The sequence below is a fragment of the Kickxella alabastrina genome (assembly GCF_025024165.1).
Source record: "Kickxella alabastrina strain RSA 675 chromosome Unknown BX661scaffold_42, whole genome shotgun sequence".
In the NCBI taxonomy this organism is placed as follows: domain Eukaryota; kingdom Fungi; phylum Kickxellomycota; class Kickxellomycetes; order Kickxellales; family Kickxellaceae; genus Kickxella; species Kickxella alabastrina.
In genome coordinates, this window is record NW_026251513.1 from 1 (window position 1) to 24,113 (window position 24,113).

Here is a 24,113-nt window from a genome sequence, read left to right on the forward strand (position 1 = left end):
ACTCGCTGCTCATCGAAACCTACATACGCGACTCCCAGGAGCGCAACTTCCTGTTCCACGCCATCGACAACATCCCCTGCATCCGCAAGAAGGCCGACTGGGCCCTACGCTGGATCGATAACCGCGATGCCAAGTTTGGCGTGCGTCTGGTGGCATTCGCTGCCGTCGAAGGTATCTTCTTCTCAGGCTCCTTTGCCTCGATCTTCTGGCTCAAGAAGCGCGGCCTCATGCCCGGCCTGACCTTCTCCAACGAGCTCATTTGCCGTGACGAGGGCCTGCATACCGACTTTGCCTGCCTGCTGTTCCAGCACCTGCAGAACCCGCCGTCCGCCGAGCTGGTCCTGCAGATCATCGTCGAGGCTGTTACCATCGAGCAGGAGTTCCTGTCAGAGGCGCTGCCTGTTTCACTCATTGGCATGAACGCCAAGCTGATGTGCCAGTACATCGAGTTTGTCGCTGATCGTCTGCTGGTTGCCCTCGGCCAGCCCAAGAAGTACCTTTCGACCAACCCCTTTGACTTTATGGACATGATCTCCATGCAGGGTAAGACTAACTTCTTTGAGAAGCGCGTCTCCGACTACCAGAAGGCCGGCGTCATGATGGGCAGCCAGGGCAACGCCCGCGAGACTGTTTTTGACCTCGATGAGGACTTTTAAGCGCGCGATGCCTGCGAAGCCGCCTCTTGCGCGTTGACTCTGTGCCCATGTCCACCCTTTTATTTTTACCACTTCGTTTTCTTTTTCCTTTCTATTTTAAAAATATGTATAATTTTTCTAGCCAAAAACACATCCCTTCTCCGCCAGTCGCGCTGGACGCAATCATATTGTACAGCGTAAGCATACGCGCGTCGGTTTATATCCCGCGTCTCCAGGACGCAATCAAAACAAAACAAAACAAGACAATGCAAAACAAAATAAATCTGAAAATATAAAGCACTACACAAAGAAGACAAAAGCTGGGTCCGGGTCACCCTTCACGTGCCTACTTTTTAAGCTTGAAGTACAGGACGACGGCGATGATGACAAGGATGATGATGACAATGAAGAGGATCCACCACTTGAGCTTGCGGCTGCTCTTCGTATGCACAATGGCCTGCTTGGTCTCCACGTTGCCCTTGTCTATGTTTACGTGCGCATCCTCGACTGCAGCCTCGATGTTATCAAACTTTTGCTGCTGCTGGTTGACCATCTCGTTGACCTCGACAAACATCTCGGCGAGCTGGCTGATTGACTGCTCGATGTTTCTGATCTGCTGCCGGCGGGACTCAACGTCCTTGAGGACCTCCCTCGCCTTGTTTGCCCGGTTAGTGTTGATGACCGCCTGGGAGAAAACTTGATTGGCGTTTTCGTTGTCCACAGCGTCTCTGACCTCTTCCTCTGTCGCATCCGGCCGGACAATCTTGTACTGTCTCTCGAGCTGGACGCGCTGGCGCTTTGACGAGTCGTATTCCATCTGGCGATACCGCGATATCTGGTCTGCAAAGCGCTTGGTCAGCGCCTGCTGACGGCTGGAGCGCGCGACAGCCTGACTACTTGACACAGAGGGGTCGTCCCTTGCGCGCTGGATAACAACGTCTAGGCTGCTTAGGCATTGCTTGATGTCAACAACCATGCGCTTCGCCTCCTTCTCCTCGCGCTGGAGCCTCTCTGTCTGTTCCATGTGCTGAGTGCTGCCGCCGACCATGGAAAGAAGTCCATTCTGTAGGCCGGAGATGTCCTTTATTATGTTGTCCAGGTCGGCCATTTGGCCTGTAATGCTGTCCACCATGTTGAAGAAATCGTCGTCTGGGCTGCTGCTGGTAGAGGTGTTGTTGTAGCCCCTCTGGTCATACCCCTGGTCGTATCCCTGGCCATAGCCCTGATTGTTTGCCCTGCGCGGGCTGCTTGTGCTTCTGCCTCTACCGCCTTTGTATCTGCCGTTATCACCGCCTGCGGATCTGTTAAGCTGATTCATTGGGATGGCGGTGTGGTCCTCGTCCGGCTGCTCTTGCCACTTTTGGTCACCGCTCCAGCCTTCGTTCTACACAAGTACAAAAATAGCCATTCTAAATTTAGCAATACAATGCAGTTTTAAAATCAAGCAAGTAGTAGTACGTTTACCATGCGCGCATAGTCGAACCATGCTTCTGGCCAAAATGGTTGAGGCAAAGCAAGGTAGGGCGAGCTATGCTGAAAAGGGGTGCATTCAAAGGGCTATTTGCGCCAAAAAACCCCCCGACGACGCAGACTGGCAGCCTGCTGGCACAGTTGCTTCGCGTAGACATGGACATGGACATGAAATTGTGTGTTCAAGTTTGTGTGTGTGTGTGTATGCTTTTGCTGGCTGCTATACGTACTCCCAGGGCGTTTAGTCTGTCACGAGCCATTTTAAACTAAATTTTCCTCTATGTCGTTGTGCTCCTAGATGAACTGAATAGTGCTATAAATTCAATTAAAATGCTACACGCTGTAAAGTATATAAAAATAAGAATTCACACGAAATAAGAAAGAAAAATTGGTGGTAAAAAACCCCACCCAGGCTCAGCACAATCCCAGCGATGCATGCATTTTAGAAAGACGGCTGACTTTATTTTTTGCGTCAAAGCGCTAAAAAAAGAGGTAAATGAAATTTTACAATGTCTCCCATCAATGTATTCTGCTCCTTCTTCTTGGTTACTTCCTTGGTTTTTTCCAGCAGTATTGTAGACCCCCAATGCGGTTTATGTGTACACGGAGCGTGAGGACAATTAGATGACTTTGTTATATTTACGAAAAATAAATGAAATAGTATAAGAAACGGACTGGAACTAAATGCCAACACTTGGAATTGGCAGCAGGGAAAACAGTAGTGGCAGTGACAGCAAAACACAGTCTACTTTTTAATTACGGTAAAGTAGACGATGATAATGATGATGACGATGATGATGATGGCGAGGAGGAGCAGTATCCACATCTTCTTGCGCGCCTTGATGCGGTACACGATAGCCTTCTTTGTCTCGACGTTTCCCATCTCGACGTTACCATGCGTTTCCTCGACGGCCTCCTCGACACTGTCGATCATGTCTTGCTGGCGGTTGACCATCTCGTTGACCTCGACAAACATCTCAGCTAGTTGGCTAATCGTCGCCTCAATCTTCTTCATATCGTCCTGACGCTCCTCGACATCACGCAAAACTCGGCGAGCCTCGCCTATGCGGCTGGTATGCATAACGGACTGCGCAAATACCTGCCCGGCCTGATCACTATTGATAGCATCGGAAATTTCCGTGTCGGTTGCCTCGGGCCGCGCAATACGGTATTGCCGCTCGAGGCGGTCGCGATTGCGCTGCGCGTATTGGTGCTCCATCTGGCGATACCGCTGCAGCTGCTCGGAAAACTTCCGCGCCAATGTCTGCTGGCGCGTTGCCTGGGCCACGCGCTGGCTCTTCGGGATGTTTGGGTCGTCAACTGTGCGCGCCAAAACGACAAGGCTCTGCTTGATTCCCGCGATCATCTCATTTGTCTCTGCAACGAGATAGTCGCGCTCAATTGCAATTTGGCGGTACTTGGTGTCGCTGGTTGCCGACAGGGCCTGCTCGTGGAAGCCGGAGATGCGGTCAATATTCTTGTCGACATCCGCCATCTGCTTCGTTGCCGTGTCTAGCATGTAAAAGAACTGGCCGTCAGAATGGTTGGTATTGGCGCCGGTGCCGTTATTGTAGCCTGTGTCGAGTGGGCCCAGCTCAATAGCTGTATCCTCGCGGTCGTTGTCCCCCTACGTTTCAAAGGCATCGGTTGGCATGAAGGAGATAGCAAGAAGCCAGTGGGCGGCTTTGGGCGAGTTTAGTAGTGTGCATTGGCAGCGGCAATCAACCAGCCGCCTGATATAGAAGCTGGACGCTTTGTACAAGAAAATGACTGTCGTTCATTTTTCTGTTGTTTATGCTGTGAGTGCCCATTAAACACGAAGAAGGGCGTCAGTGGAAAGCGCTGTCGCCACGTCCAGTAGTCCCAGCCTGCACCGCCAATGTGTGCAGTAGGAGGGGGCTAGCAGCAGCAGCATCATTATTAAAAACATGGAAATAACTCGCCAAACGGCTGTATGGTACAACCCGAGTGTAAAGTAGAAGCGTACTAACCTGGAGGTCGTTGAACCTGTCGCGACCCATTTTGCTGTCAATACCGTATGTGTATTTGTGTGTTTATGTGTATACGCGTGTGTGCGCGCGGTTTAGTGCTTCTTGTTTTAAAGAAGACTGTTGGCGGTAATGCTTTGCGTTGTGGCCGAGAGAAATTGCGAAAAAAAGAGGGCTGTTGCACAATTGCAAAATAGAGTAAAAAATTAAAAATAGAAAAGGAAAATTACGTTTATTGAGCCCAAAAGTGGAGGGAGACAACAATTGGGTTGGAAATACAAGTTTGGAATTTAGGTTTATTTTGTTTGTGTGGCTGTTTCTCTTCTGTGTGTCTCCTCCCACTTGCTCCCTATGTCCCCCAACCCATTCTGAGCACTTGATATTATCAAAGCGGGGAGGTTTCATGTCACAAAAAAAGCACGAGAGCGAGTGCCCAGATCCAAACTTATTTCACTGTATCACCCAATGCCCTGTTCCCTGTCTTCTGTTATACGGAAACTTGGCAGTCGGCCATGTGCCTCGCCACTATTCTCAAACAGACAGGCAGAAAATATACAATTCTACCTTTGCCGTGGTGTAGCGGTCTTGGTGCTGAGTAACTTTGACAACAGAAGATCCTTTTGTCATGGCAAAATCGAACAACCAAATCCATCCAAGCACAAAAAGCCGAGACACGAGCCGAGCTTCATCCGCGGCGGCTCGCAACAGCTCACATTGCCAACGCAAAAATAGGCGCGAAAAACACATTGCTGGCCCGGACGCCCCCAACCCTGGATTGCAAGTGCGCCCTGTCCTGGCCTTGCAAGCGCGTGCGTGCTTTAAGCGCGAAATGATGAGCTGCATGGTCAGAACAGCTCGAAATAATAGGGGCAGGAGCAGAGGCCAAATAGGTAAAATGTAATTATGATTTTCCTCAAAGTGACGAGGACCAGCATATAAAATCCCCACACCCTGCCCAATCATCCTGCTCGGACCGATTCTTCTCTTCTTTTCTTTTCACTCTGCGTTATCTTTTTACCCTTTTATTTTCAACTGAAAATTTAGCTTTAGCAATGGCATTCACCACCCGCGTTGTTGGCCAGCCCGACACCCTCGAGTACCGTGTCTTCATCGAGAAGGACGGCAAGCCTGTCTCGCCCTTCCACGACATTCCTCTTTTCGCCGATGAGGCCAACCGCATTTTCAACATGGTCGTCGAGATTCCTCGCTGGACCAATGCCAAGATGGAGGTATGTTTAAATTTGCTTGCAATTGTCCAACCAACCAACCAACTAACTGGAAGCTGCAGTTACAACCCGCCGCCATTTATAGTGTTTGTTATCGCCTCTACTACCATTACTAATATAGGCGTTGTTGTGGTTTTCATTTGTTTGTGCCTTGGTATATGTATAGATCAGCAAGGAGGATGCGCTGAACCCCATCAAGCAGGACATCAAGAAGGGCAAGCTGAGATACGTGCGCAACGCCTTCCCCCACCACGGCTACATCTGGAACTACGGCGCTTTCCCCCAGACCTGGGAGGACCCCAACCAGACCAACAGCGACACCAAGTGCATTGGCGATAACGACCCCGTCGATGTCTGCGAGATTGGTGAGGCCATCGGCTACATCGGCCAGGTCAAGCAGGTGAAGATCCTGGGCGTCATGGCTCTGATTGACGAGGGCGAGACCGACTGGAAGGTCTTGGCCATCGACGTCAATGACCCCCTGGCCTCCAAGATGAACGATGTCGAGGACATCGAGCGCTACATGCCCGGCCTTCTGCACGCCACCAACGAGTGGTTCCGCATCTACAAGATCCCCGATGGCAAGCCTGAGAACCAGTTTGCATTTGGCGGCGAGGCTAAGCCCAAGGCTTATGCCAACGAGGTTGTCAAGGAGACCGCCGAGGCCTGGGCCGATCTTATCAGCGGCAAAACCAATAGCGGAAAGATCGCTCTTGCCAACACCCTTCTCGCCAACTCGAGCACTATCTCCGAGACCAACGCTGAGGAGATTGTCGCCAGCGGCATTAGAAAGGATGCCCCGGTTATTGACCAGACTCTGCACAAGTGGTTCTTCATCTCGGGATCCAAGATCTAAGGTGGGCCGTATAGTCCACACACAAATGCTAAATTTAGCATGTTTATTTTTTATTTTTTCTTTCAAACACAACACCCTGCTGCTATCTATGATAATATTGTTGGTGTGGGGGCCTTTCTTTGGCCACATAGAAATCGGCGAAGGCCAATGTCAAAGAACAATACGCTGCCAGTATTGCACATGGAGATTCCAGGGACCATGTGCGAATAGATATTAATTTTTAAAAAATAAAATTGAGGTATTATTTGTACTGTTTAAAGCAAAACATCAGCATTTTATTCAATGTTGGAATTAAACTCTCAGCTTGTTGATACTGAACCACTGCAAAACATCTATATGCTGCGGTATCAGCAAATACCTTAACAATATATTGACTCGAATACAAAACAATCGATTTCCTTTTTCCTTCACTAATCACAGCAAACAACACGGTACGGTGGAACCACTTGTCACTCAATGGAAGCGAGAATGTCGCCCGACGGTCGCAAGACCAACGAGCCCACTTTCCTCTATGCGCAAGGCCAGCGCCGATCTCACAACAGCTCCATCCGGCAGCACTCTTCAACAAGCGATGAGATCGCCATTACTTGCTGTACCCAAGACCCAACACCAAGGCCTGCCAGAATTTTACGCAGCGATGAATACCCGTATCCAACCGCGCCAGACATTGCTGCCGTGGGCGTTCCGGGCAACAGCAGATTTGACAACTGTGATAATAGTGGGAATGGTGGTAGCTGCTGTGACTATGATCGCGTCAAAGACAAACACATGCCAAACATAATGGGCGGATTTCGTACAAGGCTATGTCGCACGGTTTGCAATTGGGCTGCTGCAAAATTTCGACCAGCAGCAGCAAAAAGGGGTCACTCAAACATTCAGGCACGCAGCTGCCTTTGCCTGGTTGGAAAAAGACTTGTGTCGATGGCAGTCCTGTTTGCTGTACTAGCCATTCTCATGATACCAATGTACAAGTCTGACAGAGAAGACATGTACAACTTTGGGACAATGTCCTTTGACTGGCAGACCAACCCGCGCGACCACCTGGTGCCATTTGACCCATCCTACACGGACTACAATGTGCTTTTGGATGGGCACACTCATACTACCATTTCCGATGGACGGCTCACGCCCGAGCAGCTGGTCGACTACTCCATTGCTCAGGGCTGCAATGCTATCATTGTCAGCGATCACAATACAGTAAAGGGCGGGCTGCGGGCAGAGGAGTATGCCAAAAGCAAGTACGCTGACAAGATTGTGGTGATCCCGGGCATGGAGTACTCTAATTGCCGCATACATATGAACTTTATCAACATCAACACTACAGTGATCGCTGGCAACTCTGAATTCCCCAGCGACGATGACATCAGGCTTGCAATTAGCCGGGTGCATGAGCTTGGGGGCCTTGTCATAGTCAACCACATCCCTTGGTCCAACCGCACACTCAACCGCCTCAAAGCCCCACGTCTGCTTAACCACCCTAGCATTCAGTCTCTTATTGAATGGGGCGTTGACGGGTTCGAAGTCATCAATCAGGAAACGTTCGACATGCCGACATATCAGCACATGCTGGCCCTCAATTCGACAGCTACTCGCCGGACAACTGGTACCTCAGCGCCGCTAATCTTTATGACCGGAAGCGATGTGCACAAGCCGACTAGTGCGTACTCGTGGACAGTGCTTCGGGCACGCTTATTCACTAAAGATGCAATAATGGAGGAAATTGCCAATGCGCGCACTTCGTTTTTGTTCGATCCGGCCGGCAACCGGGCAAACATTGTACCAGACTATTCCACGCTGTACTTGGCGCTGTCTCCGTTGTCTGAGCTGGCAGAGTACTTTGAATCGTTCTATGACCGCTATCAGGGCCAGTACTCGTTCCACGGCAGCCACTGCCAGCGCGACATAGTCGACTTTCACAAACTATCGATCGTTTGTTTTGTCGCGTACTTTGTGTTGGGGGCGGTGATATTTGAGATTATACACCGGCTGCTTGGTTACATTGTGCGCCGTGCTCACAACGCGTACAGCGCGCACAACATGGCTAACACGCACACATCGGACACTTTGGAATGAACCGTACAAAAATATTATTGTTTTTATTAAAATGATCAAGCCCGGAATATGCATTGGGCGCAGCACGCGCAATGTGAACACACGCTAGAACTGTACACGGTGTGGGTTTACATAAATGTCACCAAGAGGAAGACGAACGCTAAAATAATCATAAATATTTTGGCCATCAGCCAGCGATTAGACGAGATGGTGGAGTAGTATCTAAGAAGCTCGTTTTGCGCCGCACTAATGTTCATGTCTACGCTCTCAACGTTGGCATCAATGCGCTGGACCACATCCCGTTGCTCGGAAACCATGTGCGCAAGCTGCTGGAATATAGATCCTAGCTCCGAGATGGTCGACTCTATTGAATTGATCGCATCAGATCGACTGTCAGATACGACGACTGGCTGGGCTGCATTAGCATCAGCTGCGAGCTCGATGCCTCGTCCATCTCTGGCAGTGATAACGCAACAAAGTCTTCGCCGCTGTTACTCCTGCCTGCTCCACCGGGGTACGCGCCGTTCGTGTAAACCGGGACTTTGCGCTCTGTTTGGTACAAGGGCGAATCTACATTGTCGATCGAATTGTCATTTTGGCGGCGGTTGCGAACGCCTACCCACAAAATGTACGGACGTAAATATGGTGCGAGTTAGCATACTGAGAATGTATAGAATAACAAAATGGCGTTAGCGACACCGTGTGTGCGCGCAATAAGCATGCAATTGAAAATTTAAAACATTACCTGTAGAAGAAAACGCCATGTTTCCGGCAGCTGCGGCAGCTGTGCCAATGAATTGGTCTTTGCGGTTTCCAGAAGCCTTGAGGCTCTCACTGCGCAGCTCCAGCACGTCTTTAAATACTGTCGATGTGCCCGCAAGTTGCGACTGCAGGGACACGACAATGTTGGAGTGATGTTCGGACACCTGCTGTCCGTCGCCACCTTGCCTGCGCTGCAGCGACTGTAGCGACATAATCTTGCCATTGAGAGTGGCAATCCTCTGTTTTACTTGGTTTGTTAACGCCTAAAAGGCACAATATGAACAACAATGTGTGTTAGTCACATAGTTTGAGGAGAGCAGCTGGACAAAGCCGGCATTTGCATTGTGTTGAAAAACTTACATTAATCTCGCTAGTCTTGTCGTCGAATATTGTCTTCCCCCTCGCCACTACAAAGCTTGTATAAGCACAGTATTATCGCATATGGTTTAGCATACCAGTCAAGCACACATACCAATGCATAAGGGCTGCAAAAAAGTTCGCCAAACAAAGGAATTCACTTACAGTTTGCCAGGTTTTCCAGAAGCAGTGTCGTGTCCTGGATGTCCTTTCCGATGGCGCCGGCGTGTCGTGAGAATTCGCTGTATTCTGTGTTGGCCAGCGACTTGCCCTTGGTAGGCTCAGGTGCAGGCGGTGTGGCTTGCTGGCGCTTGCGCAGTGCGGCGGTAAGAGATCTGTACTCGTTTGTCCTATCCCGCAAGGTTTTCGCTTTGGCAACGACCATTTTAAAAGTAAATTCGCGAATGACGTGTATATAAATGAATGCTGCTGATGTGGAATGGCGCGTTTGTTAAACGTAAATTCGATAAAAAATAAAATAAATGCGAAGATGAGAAGAAGTGTAGCCAAAAGAAAAAACTGCGCGGTTGTGATGTATGGCAAATTGGCGACACGAAAAGAAAAGTGAAAATACAAAGATACAAAACGCAAAAACTCAATCATAAAAATACACACTGGAAATCACTCTTTTTCTTTTGCCACACTTTTGTCTTGTTTTTTCCATGAAGGTGCACCTAAGATGGCGTTTGCTCGATCTAAGGACGGACACTGCTTTCACATTATCATTGGCCGGTCCTCGGGCGCACAGGTCATACGTAGAACAAACGACAATTTGCATATATCAAATAAAACAAAATAATAACGAAATGTATAAAAATAAAAATAAAAATAAAAATGCATAACTTGTGTGCGTTACGGAGTAACAGACGTCTAGGGCTTGCAGCATTGCCGCTACACGCATGGATGGATGCTGCACAACAATTTCTTTTTTACAGTGAGGGAAGCACAGACGCATTGCTCATCAGCAGCAAGCGGCCACGATGACGGCATCATTTCAATGTACTGTCATCCCTCCTGAGGCACATTCCGGCGTTACAGATTCGGATCGTGACCATGGGCACGGCCACGGCTGCGGTTGCGTGCGGCTGCGGACTGCGAATTTTCAGCCTGGGATGCCGAACGATAAGGGTGGTGAAGACGGCTTTCATGAGTAACCGATGTCACCGGCCCGCCTGCTGCTGGCCGATAGTCCGTGCTGGCATAGTCCGCGTGTGTCTGCGCTGGGTGCGATAGGCCGCTTGCGTTCGCGCCGTGCAATATCTCAGGCTGTGGCGGAACGGAATCAGACGGCGTCAGCTGCGGCAGAGACGGCGAGCTATGCATGGCACTTGCAGTGCCGACCTGGTTGTCAGCAACAGAGATATTCGTGGCAGACATCGGCCTCCCAGCCAAGGGCGCGGCATATGCATTTGGCTGCTGTTGCTGGGCATAATATGCGTTATGTTGCTGGTGGTGCTGCTGCTGCTGCTGCAATTGTTGTTGTTGATGATGCAGTTGTTGTTGTTGCTGATGTTGATGCTGATGCTGATGCTGTTCCTGTTGCTGATGCTGCTGAACAGGAGGAGGCATGGTGGCCGGCATTGCTGTTGCAGCAGCGGTTACAGAAGTAATTGAAACCTCGTCGTCCATAGAGCCTGGATTGGTAGCATTTGATGGGTTGCGCTCGCTGCACCAGTTGCGGTGACCCTCTTGCCACGCCTTGCTTTGGCACGACTTGCTGCAGTACTTGGCTTTGCGGCAGCGCCGGCACTTTGCAAACTCGTTTTGGCGCACCTCCCACTTTTGACACTTGAGATAGGCGCACTGGCGACAATTGTTGCGGGCTTCGTCGCGGCGGCAGCTGTTGCGCATCACGATGGCCGACCAGTAGACCATGTCGGAGGGGAATGCCCGCTGCACGGTGAATCGCTCTACTATCGAAAAGACATCAACAGTAGCATCGCGTGCGTACTTACGCCGCCGAGGCGCCGGTATGCCGGCAGTTGCGTTTGCCTGTGCCGAAAATTGGGCTGCTTGAACTGCGTCTTCCAAGTCGCTGGACATGGCGTATCCGCTTACACTGCTTCCGTTAGTGCTGCTGCTCCCAGGGCCGCTGGCAGCAGAGCCGGAACCATCGGTGCCGCTCGGAATGCGGATATGGGCAGAAAGCAGCGGGCATTCGTGGAGCAGCTGGCGCTGGGAGGGTGTTTTGGTCAGGTATGCAAGGAGCTGCAGTGTAAGCACCACGTCGTCGTGCCGATACATTACGTGGTTGATCGCCTGCAGTCGGCGGCGCGCTGCGTCGTATTCAGCCTGGAGCCGCTCCTGCTCACTGTAAAGGTAGGCATTGCTGTTGTAAGGCATGTGCGTCCCGGGAATGGCAACGTGAGCGCCTTGTGCCGTGACATCCGAGTAGCTGACATGTTGGACAATGGGTGGATGCCTTCACCTACGCGGCGCGTCTGCTGCCGGTTGGCATTGTTGGTAGCTACGGGTGCTTGCTGATGCATCTGCGGGACTGTAATCGGGATTGGGTTAATTCCCGTAGCTGCCGCCACGGCAGCGGCAGCGGCAGCCTGGGCATTGCTGCGAGCAACCGCTGCTGACGCGGCGCGCGAGGAGGTTACGCCAGTGCTGTGGTTAGCGCCAGACGCAAGGATGTGGGTGGATACCACCGTGTTTGACGGGTCGTTGATTGCGGCATGCTCGTCCGAGGTCGGCGCGTCTGGAAGTGCAGAAAAGTCCAAAACCTTGGCAATGTTCATGCGCTCTGACAATGCATTCATCGCCTCGCCCACCTTTTGCTCGAGGCGTAAGACTTCAGTGCCCAAAAGATACGCATGTAAGATCTCGACAAGTATCGGCACGGCGCCAACCTGAACCACGCGCTGCCTTATATCGGTTGTGCCTCGCACGCCAACGTTCACAACACACTGGAAGGCCATGGTCCACTTCCAGTTATGCAGGGTATCCTCGGTCACCCGCGTGGTGCGCAGAATTCGCACGAGGCGCTCGAGGCCGCCGTCAGTGGTAAGAATTTCGCGGATTCGCGCCGAGGACGATGTGAGGTAATTAAGATGCGACAGTGAGTTGACTAGAGGCAGGTCTGCTGTGCAGTCGAGCGCTCGCCGATCGTAGAGTGCGGATGTGATAGACACGCATGCCTTGTTGGTTGATGGAAAGTGAAAATTGGATTCGCGCATAGCCGTAGTGTTGGTGTATGCGATTGACTGAGAGTGGGCGTAATATGTGGCCAGAGTGGCCGTGTAGCTGGCGGGATGGATAAAAAAGCCAGATGCTTGAGCAAAAAAAGAATAAAATAAAAGAAGAAAGCCAAGGCGGACTTGAAAAGGCAATTAATAAAGCGGAATATTGATAAAGAGATGAAAGGATAGTAAAACAGCGTGTGGGAGAATAGAAAATAGGGATTGCTAGTTGAGAGGATGCCAATGAAGAGAGGCAGAGAATGAAGCTACGCGCAGTCAAGTGGCCAAGGGGCGCGCTCGGTCAATGGCACGGCACGCAATCGGATTCTGGGATGAGCAACAGAGGGGCCTCTAGAAAAAATGAGCTGCCTGCACACACACACACACAAGCACACGGTGCAAATGTGTGGTCAGGCGGAGATATGTGCTGTAATGGCTGAGCGGTCACACTTGGCGGCCGGTCGTCGTCGCTGTTGCGAATTGAAATATATGCTATAAATTGTAGAACAGCAAGGTTGAAGGGTGCTGTCTTTGCGAACTAAAGTATTTAGTCGTTCGCTGCGCTGTGCTAATATATGCTGACTGGATGGCTGGCTGCTGGCGTTAGCAAGAGTGAAATTAAACAATAGCCAAATTTATGCGGTCGCTGGTAGGAACAAAATGTGTTTACAGCCCTGTTAAAGTGCAAATGTAATATAAATATAAAAAGAGTAAAACGAGTGGAGACGCTGGCAACTACGATGAGGAAATTCCAGGCTTTTGCTGTCTACAGAAAATAAAAAATATATATAAAAAAGAGCGCAAATACGTAAGGCAAAAGTCGCGGCGGCAATTGGGAATTACACGAGAGGCTCAGCTGGAATATACAAAGAGCAATATAAAGATTTAGAGCAGAGAGACAGGCATGAAAAAGAAAGGAATAAAATAAAGAATAATTAATATTGAAAAGTGGAGAAAAAGAAGGGGAAATGCCAAAATTTTAAAGAAAATTTTTTGCCTTCGCAGAAAAAAGGGGGGCAGGAAAACAAGCTTCTGCTGCCGACATCCAATATCCAATATCCTGCAACAGATCGTCGCTGCGGCAAAGTATGTTGCTGGCGGGATATCAGACCCCACTCTCAACACACCCTTCTTGCGCTCTGGATTTTTGGATGCCGCTCGTAGTTGGCTGCAGGTACTACAGCCCTGTTTATTGCGCCATGTGCGTTCCGCCTTGCCCGTTTTCGCTCTGTATTTGCTGCGCGGTGGTGGGCTCAAGCAAGGAAAGTGCTGTTGTTAGCGATAATGCTAAAGGATCGGCGTCCTAGCTGTCACCCTCAGTCGGACTCAATTTAGCCAGCCAGCCAGGATGCTGACAATACCTTCCTCTGGCGCAACGCCTGACCCTGCACGGGATTCCCGTATTGCTGCTAGTGCTCGTTGTGTGCCTGCGTCTATTTTCCACCTGCAGCGGCAATCCCAGCCCAGCCTTGCTCTGCCCATCAGCAAACATCTTGCTTCCTCTCAGAGGCAGCGTCACATTTTCCGTTTTTTTGCATGGATTGGCCAGCACGAAATATCTAAAAAAGGAGTTCAAAAATACATGGCGAAGTGCTCAGATGGCGCGCACGCTTGCTCACCATAACACCAACAAAGGGAACTTCCCGCCAACAACTGCTGGTAACTGCTTCCCGATGAGGGCAGAGCAGGACATTGCTACATCTTCCTTTTTTTACTTCTTGTTACCAGATCCTTAGCGAATTTTAGCTTCATTACGCGAGACACAGCAACATTAGAGGACACAGCGCCAATTGCAGAAAGGCAAAATTAGACAGCAGTAGTGAGCGCAACCGCACAACACTACTCAAATAAGGATTACTGATATCGTCACCAGCGACCAGATTGGTATTGCGCGCCCTACTACTCGTAGTAGCAACAGCAAAAAAGTGGGGTAGTTTAATATTAATACATTAATTCCGAGTACTCATTTGTCGTGGCCACAGTTGTATTAGGATACATACACACCATCCGTAGCCTAAGCCCCCTTGGATTTTGAGTCGACGACGCTGCCACACAAGCAACGCACTACTCGAGACAATGAGCGCGCCAGTTTATTCAAGCGCCCGCACCTTGTCATCCGATGCAAGCACTATTGCAGATATTGAGCGCAGGCTATTCCAATCTCGCTTCAGCGTACAGGTAATGTGCACTCTGGTTTTGTTTTGCTTTACCCTGTCCATTTGTGCTCGTATTGCAAACACGATTGTGACTATACCACGAGACAAGGGTATGCCCTGGATATGTCCCTTCACTTTCCTGCCCAGCCATCTGCCGACAATAGGTGCGTATAGATGCCGCACTCTGGGAAACATCACATCACATGCAATTATTAATTACACATTCCCCCTTGTGGCCCACTGTGCACTACATATGTGAAAATTGCCTGCCCCAGGTGCTGATTGCAGCCAGTGAGTATACAGTAATCCCAATGATGCATTGATGTCACCATTTGTCTCGAGCACTAATTGAGAATGTTTGCCACTTTTGAACTACATTCAATGTTTCTACAACATTTCCATTTCTAATTATTACTATCTTGCATGTCGGCAAATTGGGGTCTCCCCATTATCACTATACTTCCGCCTGTTCTGCATTTCTTGTTGCTCGCTCATAGTACAAAAAAGGGGAAAGGTGTGGTGCGCGCAGTATGCACCTTTGCATTAATTACACACGTGCTTTGTTTTATATATGCGCAGCTAATTAAAAAAAGACGGAGCAATTAAAGTCTGTGGGGGTAGTCACAATGTGATGCGCTTGGTTCCACATTGGGAAATGGAAATAACGCACCCGTTTGCATTTATTAATTATTTAATTAACCAAACTATGAAGCGTAGCTGCCTTCAATTTGTGTGGCGGAGCCCAGTCAATTAATTAACAATGATTTGTGCTTTGAACTGTGCTGCATGGTGTAGAATTCGGCCCTGAAGAATGTGCATCGCAAGTTGCTCGAGCTGCACGACATACTAGAGATCAGCGAAGCGCATGGCAGTCCAGACATCAAAAGCTGCTTGCTGCTCGCGCGGGCCTCTACGCTGAAAATACCAGCAGCAGACAACCGAACCAACCCGTTGAACATCTCTGCCCTCAGCGGGGTTATAGGTACAGGGGGTATCAGCTATGCCAGCTCTAGCAGCGATATGACCACCAGCCCAGTGTCACCAAGGATGCCGTCGGCGGCATTAGCATCAGCAGCAACTCAGCACTCTGCGGTTTTCACGCACATCAAACGCAAATGCGATGAGGTTCTCCAAATGCCAGGAATCAAGCTTCTGGAGGAGTACCCGAGCGAGGAGGACGTGGTCGGTGAGCAATGTCATTTGCTGGCGGCGCACGCACAGCACATTGGCGAGCTTGTCCAAGAGTTGGAGCTGCTTTCTGCGCTCTACCAGCACTCGGCAGCGCACCCGATCTACGAGGTGGCTCGTGGGCTGGAGAGCTATTTTGGCGGTCTGATAACCAGCCTCGCACTTAAGTTGGATATTATTGCGGCCGACATGCATCGGACGTTGTATGCGCCCGATGTATCTAGGGCAGTCGAGCGGCTGTGGGAAATCCTAAAAGCACAGGAGCGCAGGCTGGTCAAGGAGCGAGCATCCCTGGACGAGCGCCTTGCGATATACAGGGATGCCGGCAGTGAGTTTCAAGAAATTGCTACTGCATACTCGGCGGTTCTTACAGAGACTGAACAGATCCGCCACGACATTGCGCGTGTCTCACAGATGTAGTTGGTGCTAAATACCAAAAAAATACATTTTTAAGTCCAGCCAACTTCAAATCACGTGTACGACTAACCAGTTTGACGATCCACCAGATCTGCCAGTATGTTAGCCACAACAAAGTAGTACGAGTTCATTTTGTTTATGCCACCGAAAAAAAACATTTCTTTCCGGTCTTGCCATCTGAATTCCATTCTTTTTAGAATAATAATAAAAAACCCTACACATATACCCAACTCCATCTAAATGAGCACCGTATACGAGGCAACCGTCACCGCGCCGGTCAACATTGCAGTCATCAAGTACTGGGGCAAGCGCGATTCGGCACTAATTCTGCCGACCAACTCGTCGCTGTCAGTGACGCTGTCGCAGGACCACCTGAGCACGCGCACGACAATTCGCGCGTCGCCAGAATTCACAACGGACAGGTTGTGGCTCAACGGCGTTGAGGAAGACATTGCAGCGTCCAAGCGGCTGGTCAACTCGATCACGACGGCGCGCAAGCTGCGCAAAGCGCTGGAGCTGAGGCAGCAGAACGACGGTATTGCAACTGTGCCTCTGTCGCAGTGGCGCATCCACGTGTGCTCCGAGAACAACTTCCCGACGGCCGCTGGACTCGCATCTTCAGCTAGCGGATACGCCGCATTGGTGAGCGCGCTGGGCACACTGTACAAGCTGCCGCAGACAACGTCGGAGCTGTCGCGCGTAGCGCGCGTGGGCAGTGGCTCAGCCTGCCGGTCGATGTTTGGCGGGTTTGTCGCGTGGCAGGCCGGTGTGGCCGACGATGGCAACGACTCGCTGGCCGTGCAGGTAGCCAGCCGCGAGCACTGGCCCGAGCTGCAGGCGCTTATCCTAGTGGCGTCTGACAAGAAGAAGGCCATCTCGTCGACGGCTGGCATGCAGACCACCGTCGAGACGTCGGCGCTGTTTGCCGAGCGTGTGCGCACAGTCGTGCCTCAGCGCATGGAGGACATGAAGGCCGCCATTGCCGCCCGTGATTTCCCCCGTTTCGCCGAGATCACCATGCGCGACTCGAACCAGTTCCACGCCGTTTGCCTCGACACGTACCCGCCGATCTCGTACATGAACGACACCAGCCGCGCCATCGCTGGCCTTGTCCACGCATTCAATGCCTCCCGCGGCCGCGTCGCCGCCGCATACACGTACGACGCCGGACCCAACGCCGTTATCTATGCGCTCAGCACCGACATGCGCGACCTGGTCGAGCTGGTCACCTACTGCTTCCCGCGCGAGGAGTGCGTCCTGCCCGAGGCCTTCTACCCGGACCCCTTCTCCGTCTTTGCGTCTCCCGACCAGGCTGGACTGCACCTGTCTGACCCTGCGGTTGTTAAGCTCGCCGAGACCATCGGCAAATTCCCCGCTGGCTCCGTGCGCCGCATCATCCACACCGAGGTCGGCGATGGGCCCCGCGTGCTGCCTGCTTCACAGAGCCTGCTCAACGATGCTGGCATGCCCAAGCGTGCCAGAGAGTGACTGCTGCAGCCAGCAGCCAGCATGTGCAAAGCGCCGGCCCATACGATCTAATCGCCATGGGAGCTATTTGCTACATAATACACCAGCATCTATATTTATAATTAATAAAATTTTTCATTGCGTGCTGCACAATTCTATATTTGCGGCTCGCCCGGTCTCAACAAGCCAGCTCTTCACTCGAGATCAAAGAGCGCCTTGAGCTTTTCATACATGTAGAACGACACCGCGAACATCGGCACAACCTTGACGTAGCCGATCGTCAGCCCGACAAAAAATCCGCGCACGCCCGCTGTCTTCCACACCTCTCGTATTATCGGTATCGCGCTGCCCCTGCTTGACGGGTCATGCGCTCCGGCAATTTGCATCCGCCGCCTAACCAGCTCAAACGGGTACGACACTGTCTGAGCAATCACGCCAGACAACCCGCCTGATGTGAGCTCGACCCATGCCTTGAGCTCGTTCTTCTTGCGCCGCCGGTCTCTGCTTTTCCGCTGGTCAAGCGGCTTGGCGGTAATGCTGCCAAACCTGTCTCGCGCCAGTGATGCAAAGTATTCATGTGTCAGAAATGATACGCCGCCATAAGGGATGATACCCATCAGCGATAGCGGAAAGCCTCGGAAAAAGTTCAGTATGCCGAACCGGTATGCCGGCTCCTTGTATATCATCTGTGCAACGGTGCGCACACGCTCGGCTGGCATCCCGCTGGTGGGTGTCAGGTACGCCATACGCACACGGATCATGTCTAGAGGGTAAGTGACCGCAACGCTGATGCTGCCGCATAGTGATCCGGCCAAAAAATTTCGCAAGTGCTGGTCTTGTATCCTTCTGCTGAGAATCTACAGTACGATGTAGAAAAGTGCGCGACGGTAATGTTAGTAAATAAGACTGTTTGAGATACCCAGTATCATTCTAAATACAAAGCCAGCGTGTACACACATGCATGCACACACACGCATATCGCCTTGGAATTTATAATCCACCTTACCATTTTGAGCTGCTCGTATGTCATGAACTTGACAGCTGCGTATGGAAATATTCTTGCGAGCTGCACCGAATGGCCCCGAAACAGGCCGCGGACCCCGTACTCCCGATATATAGCCTTTCCGGCCTTGAAAAGTCCAAAATGTGTGCCCGCATATTTGACATACTTAGAGTTGTGCGTCTGAAACAAAATCTTCACGCGGTCCAGCGGCGCCACCACGGTCTTTGCTACATAAGCCAAATCAAACAAAACGAATAGTATACTTTTATCATTTAGCCGCTGGCAGAATCCAAACCATTTAGTGTTGCACGGAATAGCACGCAGCACTGTCATGTACCTAGGATCGGTTTATCTACTTTTTTTACCTGTACATCCGGCTATTCCACCCGCAATAGATGTCATGGCCGCGTATTTTGCGTTTTCGGACGCATCATGTGTTGTTGATATGGTCGCCGCCAATTCTGGACTAGACGATGAATCCAGTGCAATGGCTGCTGATGCATTCGTTGGCTTTTGTTGCATCTGCTAGTTGTCGCCGTTTGTTTGCCTGGTTACCCGTGAATGAGCGCTTGTGTATATATATATATATTTGTATGTGTGTGTTTTAACGAGGCTGTGCGCGCAATATCTCGCGTCAGCCGTACTGTGTCGATTAATAAAGTTGTGGTGTGTGACGAGCTGCAAGAGATAAATTCAATTTGTGGAAATGACAAGACTTGAACGTTCAATTTAACGAGAGAAAATAATTTTACTGCCAAAGATAAATGAAAAATAAAAAATGAATGCAGAAAATCTTGTAGTAAAAGAGAAATGGCTCCAGGCGAGTGCGCAATGGCGGCTCGCCGTGAGAAAATTACTTATCTTTTTCATGGCGCTTTTTCAGATGCAAGATCATGTGCTATGTGGCCAATCTGGACCACAGTGTCTGTTCCTCGGAGATCTATTCTGGGCGGCAGAGATAACGCTTTTATCCATTTGAAAAGACCACACGTGGGGTTTGAGTGGGACTATAGTTAAACTGGTTAAAAATTAAAATCATGACATGGGACACCAATTACAATGGTTTTTATGCAAAATGATTGCTTATTTCACTGCTTAGAAAAGTGATATTTGGAGTGCACTTCCATGACTCGCTTTTGTCGTTGAATAATATTGTCATCGGATTTTCAAATTGGCAACGGCTCGTTTATTAATTTATCAGATTTCAGTTTTTGGTTTGGATTGAAATTAGGTTTACTTTTGAAATACGAAAAATGCTATAAAAATGCTGGCTTTCATTTACAGGGCCATTTTGCCAGCGCCGATGCGGGCGGAAAATAGCAGGAAACCGGGGACTACAAAACCCAGCTATTGCTTGCTTGTTCAACCGCTGCTTACTTGGGCGCTTGGCCGTTTCATTGACAACAGCTTGGCCACTGTCTCATATATCAGAATGTTCTTTAAAATTTGAACTTTGGAAAGATATGTATTCTCATGACTCTGAGCGTTCTCAAATTATTATTTCATAGTCAGCTCTGACTATTTAAATCATTCCTGGCAATTAGAACAATTTTTAAAAGTATATTTGTCCATTTCCCAAAATAATTACAAGCATCCAATTCCATTGCAGCCCCAACCGCTGTGGCCCCCGATTCCATCACAGCAGGAGCAGGTAGCCGCAACAGGCATAAATATAATTCCAGCAGTAGAAAGCCATTCCCAAATCTTATGCCACGGCTTGCTCCAGTGCACAATGGAAAGCTGCCTGCAAGCCTTCAGGGTCGAGAGAACCAATATTAAAAATGGCAAAAAAAGTGTCATCAGGCAGACAGAAGTGGGACAGTCGTGGCGTGATTACGGTACTTAACTTTCGCATCATATTCAATGTTCTTGCTTACAGGCAATCGGCCTCCTAGTTTTTTTTGCACAAAAAGGCAACGTTCGAGTCGGCTGAAGCCGATTCTACAGCGACACCTGGCACTTTGCTCAGGCCAAAGCTCAAGCCAAAGCCCAAGCTTCTCCTTGCAAGAAGCAGGGCAATGATTAATATCTTCAGCCATAGTAACCTATTGCCTTTAGTTTCTAAGCGCCTGTCGGGTTGCTATGCAATCAGGTTGGGAAAGATATGTCGATTTGAAGTATATTTAAAATTTTTGATATTCGTTACAAGTGGTTAATATATAGAAAATTTGGTTTTATTTATCCATGAGAACATAGAGCAGAGCCTTCCATCTCATCCCCTTTATATGTTCTCTTACGTGATTAAAACAAAAAACGAATAGGCATTGATTCCTTCACTGTCAATACTTAAAACAACTTGTTTGACCAAGCCAATGTGACTTTATCAAACCCTGGATGTAATGTATTTGTAGTCTTATTCGTTTCTTCAGTATAGATAAACATTGTTAATAGGGCGTGGCAAGTGGCCACGGTCACGGTCACGCTCACGGCAATATGAAATATTAAGTAAATAGGTAAAATAAAAAGAGAATAGAGATCAATGAATGCACGCGTCAAACATCTCGACAGAGCCTGTTGTACTGCGCCCTTGATACACCAGCCCGCCAGCAACAATAAGCAAGCAATTGTCCACAGTCACTGCGGAGGCATCATACCGTAGGGTGTAAAGTGACGGTTTGTGGTGGGTGTTTGCGATAAAGGCTAATGAGCGCGTGTCTAAAATGTCAAACTCTTTGCTCTGGTCAGTGCCCGAAACAAACACAATGTAGTCACCAAGGGCTTGGACCAGTGGGTAGTCACGCGGCACAGACAGCTTGAGTGCGGTACTGATCCATTCGCCAGCCCCCGCATCGTAAATGTCGACCCGATCGATAACGGTTGTCAGAGGCTCGGACAAACCGTCGCCAAACAGGTGGCCGCCGCCGATGGCAAATACCCTGTTCACTGCAGCACCACCGGCACCCCAGCGTGGATATGGAAATGTCTGGTCAGCAGTATAAATGACTGCCGAGTCAGTAGTCTTAAAAACAGTTGTCTGGTTCGAGGGCTGGAAGTCATTGAACCGCTCACCTGGGCGGTTATTCTGGTACCCAGATGTGAACAGCCCCAGGCCATTGGCGCTGTCGGAAATGGCAACCCCGAACTGTGGATAATCGATCTGAAGCGTATCATTTGAAATGGCCAGGTTGGCATCGACATAGTCGACCGACCTGCTCAGATACTGAAGGTCGCCAGAAAGTCCACCAACGATCGCAGACACAGTGCCTAGATCAAGGATTTTTGGAGAGCTGCGGGGCGTGTGCAGATTTAAGGTTGACCACTTGCCAGTCTTAGTATCATATACATCGACCACGCTCATTGGTCTGAAGGATGCATCGAGCCCTCCAGCAAACAGGGCGTACCTTCCGGCGACAGAGCCCGCTCCAATCGATGATCTGCTGGACGACAGGTGCGATACTGTCCACTTACCTGTCTGCTTATTGAATATATCAACGACGTCTGTGTACAAATCGTTCTGCAGCCGGCCGCCAGCAAACAGCGCAAAGTGGCCGACCGAGGTTGCGGCAATGGATGATCGGGGCACAGATAGCATTTGTCCAGAGTATATCCAGTCTTCCAGGTTTTCCTTGACTCCCGGCATGGCGTCATCTTTGTAGCTACCCGATGAGTCAGGCAAAGCAATTCCAGCTGCGCGGCGCGCAAAGGCCAGTAGGCAAGTGATTGCCAGAAACGTGGACGATAGTCCCTTCATTAATGATGGCTTTATATTGTGCCTGTTGTTGGCGTATATAATATAGGATATGGTGCTTGGTATACGAGCTCCAAAAGATGTTTAATATTTATTATAAGCTTAGAACAACAAAAAGTGGGTGGAGAATAGTGTAATGCAATTAGCAAAGTGTGAACAGGTAAAGAGAAAGGAAATACATCCAAATGAAAAATAGTAGTAAGCTCATTAAATAGTTGCAGAGAATTAAGCAAACATGCATAAATTGGCGAAGGTATACTGTCTCTACCCTATGAATAGTTTCTCCACAGCCACGAGATGTACTCGGAGGATTCTCTGAAACACTCGCATTTTTGTCAAGTGTTGAATGTAAAATAAGCTATCCATATTTGGAAAGTTGGACACAAAGCTGCGTTTGTACACAAATGGAAGCGAGCGAGGTGTACTTGGCGTTAAGGGGATTCGAGGGACGCCTCAAAATATCGCACAGACAATCGCGTGAGTGCGTCTCCATCCGCTTAAAACAACGCTTCGCCGATGTCATCTGAATACGATAAAAAACAGGATGCACGCAATGCGTAATTGGTATACGCAATATATGATATTCTTTAAAAATACGAGAATTATCAGCATGTGACATGACAAAGTGTCCCTATTAATAGACCTAGCCACAATAAAGGCAATCTGTACATGTGTGAATATAATTGTTTTTTTGGATATTTTGTACACTGTCTACGTCCATAAAAGCCGAGCACTGTTTGTATTGCTCAGAATACTAAAAAAAGAAAATCTAAGCGGCTTTGCAGAATATAAGCATGGCACAGGGGAGAGAAGGCGCTGTTATGATGGCATCGGCGTGTGTGTATGTGTATTCATATGCGAAAGCTTCAGCAGTCATAATTGTTCGCACCAGTGACATGACTCAAAAAACCCCTAGTGCTTCTTGGCAAACAGCTTGAGATAATCGGGTCTTGCCTTCTTGTCGCCGCCCTTTCCTTTGCTGGAGCCCTTAGCAACTGCAATCCTGGTCTTGAGCTTCGTAGACTTTGATTTAGTCACACTGCCGCCGCTCATCTTAGAGACGGCCATTGGTGCCGGCTTTTGAATAGAAGAGGGTGCAGGAGATCTCGAGTGAATGACAGCTTCCTTTTTCGTATCTTTTTCCTTTTTCGTCGGACGCTTGAATGCCTTTGCTGACTTTCCCATTGTGGCAGATTTGCGATGGATTGATTTGGAAAAGAATTGTATTTACCAACAAAGCAAAGGCAAAAATAAACAAAGAGTTTGTACAAAGTCCAAGAAAACAGCCAGCTGCGCCAATTTTATTGCTGATGATCGGCCGGCAACCCAAGCGCGATGCTCAATAAAAACTATGGGAAATGGCGCTAGCAGGAGTTGGGACAATACCCAATTTTTTGATATGGAATGATTTTGTTTCGAGAGCAACACTTGCATTTAAATGTATTATTAATGTGCTAATTGGGCATCAGGCCAATACACAGAATACTAAAAGTGAAAACAAACCCAGCTGCGGCCAGAAACAACAATTTCCAACCAGTTACAGCCTATTTTTAATTAATTCTCAGGGAGTCTGGGATTTCCGGCTGGAATATATGTCCGGCTGCACCAGCTGCAGTGTTGCTGCGCTCCTGGCATAAGCACAAATGTTTTGCCAAACCCGCCT

The 24,113-nt window shown here is 49.4% G+C and overlaps 13 protein-coding genes across 13 annotated transcripts; 6 read left to right on the forward strand and 7 right to left on the reverse strand.

Annotated features, from left to right (window-relative positions):
* Window positions 1–656, forward strand: BX661DRAFT_173721 (ferritin-like superfamily; the record flags this gene model as incomplete). Its single annotated transcript, XM_051533892.1, is given in 2 exon segments — window positions 1–171; window positions 187–656. Coding segments are annotated over 2 exon segments (641 nt in total), but the record flags the coding sequence as incomplete, so codon positions are not given.
* A 119-nt stretch (window positions 657–775) lies between these two features.
* BX661DRAFT_189468 (t-SNARE) lies at window positions 776–2,568 on the reverse strand. Its single transcript, XM_051537574.1, has 2 exons — window positions 2,336–2,568; window positions 776–2,019 (listed from the first exon to the last, which is right to left on the reverse strand). Exons 1-2 carry the CDS (start codon window positions 2,363–2,365, stop codon window positions 982–984), a joined length of 1,068 nt encoding a protein of 355 aa, XP_051388620.1. The 5' UTR covers window positions 2,366–2,568; the 3' UTR covers window positions 776–981.
* A 282-nt stretch (window positions 2,569–2,850) lies between these two features.
* Window positions 2,851–3,654, reverse strand: BX661DRAFT_146863 (t-SNARE; the record flags this gene model as incomplete). The annotated part of the gene is made up of 1 exon (XM_051533194.1): window positions 2,851–3,654. A coding segment is annotated over one exon (804 nt), but the record flags the coding sequence as incomplete, so codon positions are not given.
* A 1,491-nt stretch (window positions 3,655–5,145) lies between these two features.
* Window positions 5,146–6,175, forward strand: BX661DRAFT_146886 (inorganic pyrophosphatase; the record flags this gene model as incomplete). Its single annotated transcript, XM_051533197.1, has 2 exons — window positions 5,146–5,322; window positions 5,486–6,175. The coding sequence occupies 2 exons, from the start codon at window positions 5,146–5,148 to the stop codon at window positions 6,173–6,175; spliced, it is 867 nt and encodes a 288-aa protein (XP_051388622.1).
* Window positions 6,176–6,489: 314 nt separating this feature from the next.
* On the forward strand, window positions 6,490–7,182 carry BX661DRAFT_189475 (uncharacterized protein). Its single transcript, XM_051537575.1, has one exon. The coding sequence runs from the start codon at window positions 6,687–6,689 to the stop codon at window positions 6,954–6,956; it is 270 nt and encodes an 89-aa protein (XP_051388623.1). The 5' UTR covers window positions 6,490–6,686; the 3' UTR covers window positions 6,957–7,182.
* A 52-nt stretch (window positions 7,183–7,234) lies between these two features.
* BX661DRAFT_189476 (uncharacterized protein) lies at window positions 7,235–8,252 on the forward strand. Its single transcript, XM_051537576.1, has one exon. It carries the CDS (start codon window positions 7,445–7,447, stop codon window positions 8,246–8,248), a length of 804 nt encoding a protein of 267 aa, XP_051388624.1. The 5' UTR covers window positions 7,235–7,444; the 3' UTR covers window positions 8,249–8,252.
* Window positions 8,248–9,959, reverse strand: BX661DRAFT_189478 (t-SNARE). The gene is given in 5 exon segments (XM_051537577.1): window positions 8,248–8,617; window positions 8,629–8,797; window positions 8,973–9,252; window positions 9,350–9,396; window positions 9,512–9,959. The coding sequence occupies 5 exon segments, from the start codon at window positions 9,729–9,731 to the stop codon at window positions 8,356–8,358; spliced, it is 978 nt and encodes a 325-aa protein (XP_051388625.1). The 5' UTR covers window positions 9,732–9,959; the 3' UTR covers window positions 8,248–8,355.
* Window positions 9,960–10,104: 145 nt separating this feature from the next.
* Window positions 10,105–10,814, reverse strand: BX661DRAFT_189482 (uncharacterized protein). Its single transcript, XM_051537578.1, has one exon. It carries the CDS (start codon window positions 10,721–10,723, stop codon window positions 10,379–10,381), a length of 345 nt encoding a protein of 114 aa, XP_051388626.1. The 5' UTR covers window positions 10,724–10,814; the 3' UTR covers window positions 10,105–10,378.
* A 188-nt stretch (window positions 10,815–11,002) lies between these two features.
* BX661DRAFT_146877 (uncharacterized protein) lies at window positions 11,003–12,528 on the reverse strand (the record flags this gene model as incomplete). The annotated part of the gene is made up of 3 exons (XM_051533195.1): window positions 11,003–11,259; window positions 11,458–11,741; window positions 12,164–12,528. Coding segments are annotated over 3 exons (906 nt in total), but the record flags the coding sequence as incomplete, so codon positions are not given.
* Window positions 12,529–14,607: 2,079 nt separating this feature from the next.
* On the forward strand, window positions 14,608–16,295 carry BX661DRAFT_201090 (uncharacterized protein; the record flags this gene model as incomplete). Its single annotated transcript, XM_051538472.1, has 2 exons — window positions 14,608–14,709; window positions 15,483–16,295. The coding sequence occupies 2 exons, from the start codon at window positions 14,608–14,610 to the stop codon at window positions 16,293–16,295; spliced, it is 915 nt and encodes a 304-aa protein (XP_051388628.1).
* Window positions 16,296–16,467: 172 nt separating this feature from the next.
* On the forward strand, window positions 16,468–17,862 carry BX661DRAFT_189487 (diphosphomevalonate decarboxylase). The gene has a single exon (XM_051537579.1). The coding sequence runs from the start codon at window positions 16,533–16,535 to the stop codon at window positions 17,778–17,780; it is 1,248 nt and encodes a 415-aa protein (XP_051388629.1). The 5' UTR covers window positions 16,468–16,532; the 3' UTR covers window positions 17,781–17,862.
* BX661DRAFT_189490 (mitochondrial carrier domain-containing protein) lies at window positions 17,863–19,573 on the reverse strand. Its single transcript, XM_051537580.1, has 3 exons — window positions 19,128–19,573; window positions 18,766–18,989; window positions 17,863–18,616 (listed from the first exon to the last, which is right to left on the reverse strand). The coding sequence occupies exons 1-3, from the start codon at window positions 19,282–19,284 to the stop codon at window positions 17,954–17,956; spliced, it is 1,044 nt and encodes a 347-aa protein (XP_051388630.1). The 5' UTR covers window positions 19,285–19,573; the 3' UTR covers window positions 17,863–17,953.
* A 1,539-nt stretch (window positions 19,574–21,112) lies between these two features.
* BX661DRAFT_189495 (uncharacterized protein) lies at window positions 21,113–22,668 on the reverse strand. The gene has a single exon (XM_051537581.1). The coding sequence runs from the start codon at window positions 22,451–22,453 to the stop codon at window positions 21,239–21,241; it is 1,215 nt and encodes a 404-aa protein (XP_051388631.1). The 5' UTR covers window positions 22,454–22,668; the 3' UTR covers window positions 21,113–21,238.
* Window positions 22,669–24,113: the final 1,445 nt, after the last annotated feature.